Source organism: Musca autumnalis, unplaced genomic scaffold (assembly GCF_047663935.1).
Source record: "Musca autumnalis isolate F117 unplaced genomic scaffold, ASM4766393v1 scaffold_5, whole genome shotgun sequence".
Classification (NCBI taxonomy): Eukaryota; Metazoa; Arthropoda; class Insecta; order Diptera; family Muscidae; genus Musca; species Musca autumnalis.
This window is the reverse complement of record NW_027412088.1, coordinates 121,862,884-121,865,421: the sequence shown is the minus strand read 5'-3', so window position 1 is coordinate 121,865,421 and position 2,538 is coordinate 121,862,884. Positions and strand designations below refer to the sequence as shown.

General features: G+C 40.5%; 1 protein-coding gene across 1 annotated transcript; it reads right to left on the bottom strand.

Moving 5' to 3' along the window:
- Window positions 1-261: 261 nt before the first annotated feature.
- Window positions 262-2,115, bottom strand: LOC141386737 (uncharacterized). Its single transcript, XM_073955657.1, has one exon. It carries the CDS (start codon window positions 2,113-2,115, stop codon window positions 262-264), a length of 1,854 nt encoding a protein of 617 aa, XP_073811758.1.
- Between the last annotated feature and the right edge of the window lie 423 nt (window positions 2,116-2,538).

Sequence of the window (2,538 nt, the reverse complement as noted above, 5' to 3'; positions counted from 1 at the left end):
CACTGGACCTGGAATGTCCCAAACCTACACCATCAGCATTTGCCTCCTTGAAGGGCAACCGAACAACATATCTACCCTCACGTGTTCTGGTAGTAGTGGACTTGAAAAGATCTTCACACAGTTGATCGGAAGGGGATAAGAAGTTCTTCCTTGGAAGATTCTCCACCTCCCAAAAGCGTGAAATCTCTTTATGCAAAGAGATTTCACAGAAATTTGAAGTAATATTGACTGACCTGGATGAACTCTTGCCAATGGGACCTGTTAAGATCCATCCGAAGATGGTCTCTTGAGCAAGAAGAGAGCCACCACGTCGCTACCGAAAAGCAAGTCGATTTGCGAACTCTTAAAGAAATTTGGGTCAGCCAACGAAATATTTGGAAGATTCTTGAAGAACGATGTCGGAAGAGAATGGCTTGGAAGATTACCCGAAAGCTTTGGAATAATAAACGCAGACACAGTCAGCTCAAACTTGCGGTCAATTTTCGAGGAAAGAATGAAAGTGCACTGTTTGCGTACACTGGCAGAATTGGAATTGTTTAAACCGGAAATTTGTGCATTTGCACGCTTGAAGGGTAACTTGATTTGATTGAACAAACGCTCCGTAATAAATGTGCCCTCTGAACCTGAATCGAATAGAGCGCGAGCTGAATAAGTTACACCATTGTGCACAATTTGTACCATAGCTGTACCTAACAAAACTCCCTGGGTATTAGTCGAAAAATAACTTTGCACATTCCCAACTCCGTTGCTAGTGGACTGTATTTCTGAACGAGAGAATGAAGCAGAATTGGGATTGAGATTTGAATTGGAGGCTGTGTTAGATACAGAAGACGGTACGGAGGAAGCGGAATTGGCGGGAATCTTGTGAAGAAGCGTGTTATGTCGCTTATTACAAGTATAGCAGTTATGTTTGCTGGGACAATTCTTGACCGAATGTGTTTTTGAGAAGCAATTGAGACATAACCCCTGTCGCTTTATCTCTGAACTGCGAACATCAGGATTCATCCTTAGGAATTTTGGGCACTTTCGAATAATGTGAACCTCATTCGGACATAAGGGACACTTTGGATCCGAGACCTTACTCTGGAACGAACTTAACTTCTTGGAAGGCTTCGACTTCCCTTCGGACGAATTTTCCTTATGACTGGACCCAGGAACACCTCTACGCATCTCGGAAACAGACTCTAACGTTAGGTACCTGTTGGTCAGAAATTTGTCCAATTCCGCCCACCGTGGAATACTGGACTTGTCAGATAGAGTTTGTTCCCAAAGCGTGAGTGTTGAATCAGGCAGTCTGTTGGAACATAAGAAGACGAAGATCGGATCCCAGCTCTTCACATCAATATCATAGGTCTTCAGGACAGAAATGCAGGAATTTATATCGCGCTGAAGGCGTTTTAGACCCTGAGAGGACTCGGAATGAACAGTGGGTAAATTGAATAGGACCTTAAGCTGGCCATTGACGAGAACTCGCTTGTTTTCATAGCGATCGCTAAGATTGGACCAAGCTTGGGAGAAACCACTATTGGTAAGAGGACTCTTTTGAACGATCTCTTTCGCTTCACCTTTGGTCTTCTGGACTAAATGAAACAGTTTTTCCACAGAACTGAGACGGGAGTTATCTATGTACATAGCCGTGAACATGTCACGGAATGTGGGCCATGCCATAGAATCCCCTGAAAAAACTTCAAGATCGCAAGGTGGCAAATTGAAAGAATATCCTGAATGAATGTTGGAGGAATGGGATTGAGGAACTGGACTAGACTGGGCTGGAGATTGCTTAGGAGCAGCATCTGCCCGCAGTTCGTCTGAAATTTCGGACAATTTGGCAATACACTTACAATAAGTAAGGTAAATGGTTTTGAACTTAGCGCGAATTGTGTCCAGTTCAGAAGCTTGATCTTCGTCACCTGATTCTTCTTCCTCGTGGGCTTCTGAAACATAGTCTTTGACGAAAGTGTCATACTCTGATTTATATTTAGTCCATAAGGACTTTATTTCCTCGGTATGAAGCCGAATTAAGTGAACAGAGTTGACTGGAAGAATATTATTAGCCAGATCAGCGTCAAATCCCACGAGGGTGTCGGCTAGACGAATGAACGAATCTAGAGACATTTTGAGAATAACTTCGAATCGAAAGAAAAATGAACAAAAACGTAACAAATGTACGTCGAATAGACGGAAATTGGAACTTTCGAGAAAAAAGTTGAGATAAAAACAGCTTTAGCACAGAAATTTGCTGTACAAATGGCGAAAAAATCAAGGAAAAGTATTCAAAAGTGATAATGAAGCCAAAGAACTTTGGAAAATACTGTCAGTTTTAGAGAAAGCGGACAACTAAAACAACAGAAATGTATGAAAAATCCTTGAAATTGTGAAAAAATCTAAATTCAAGAATTTGCGAATAAATTAGATCTTTTACACAATTATTTTTATGATAAGTAAATGCACTTGTACTTAAAATCACACTTATAATTATATGAAAAAATAATTATACGTTTAAAAATAAAATATTTTCAAAAAACAAGAATAATGTTT

Excerpts from the sequence above, each read along its gene's own strand:
- LOC141386737 (XM_073955657.1), bottom strand. The coding sequence starts at position 2,115 with ATGTCTCTAGATTCGTTCATTCGTCTAGCCGACACCCTCGTGGGATTT.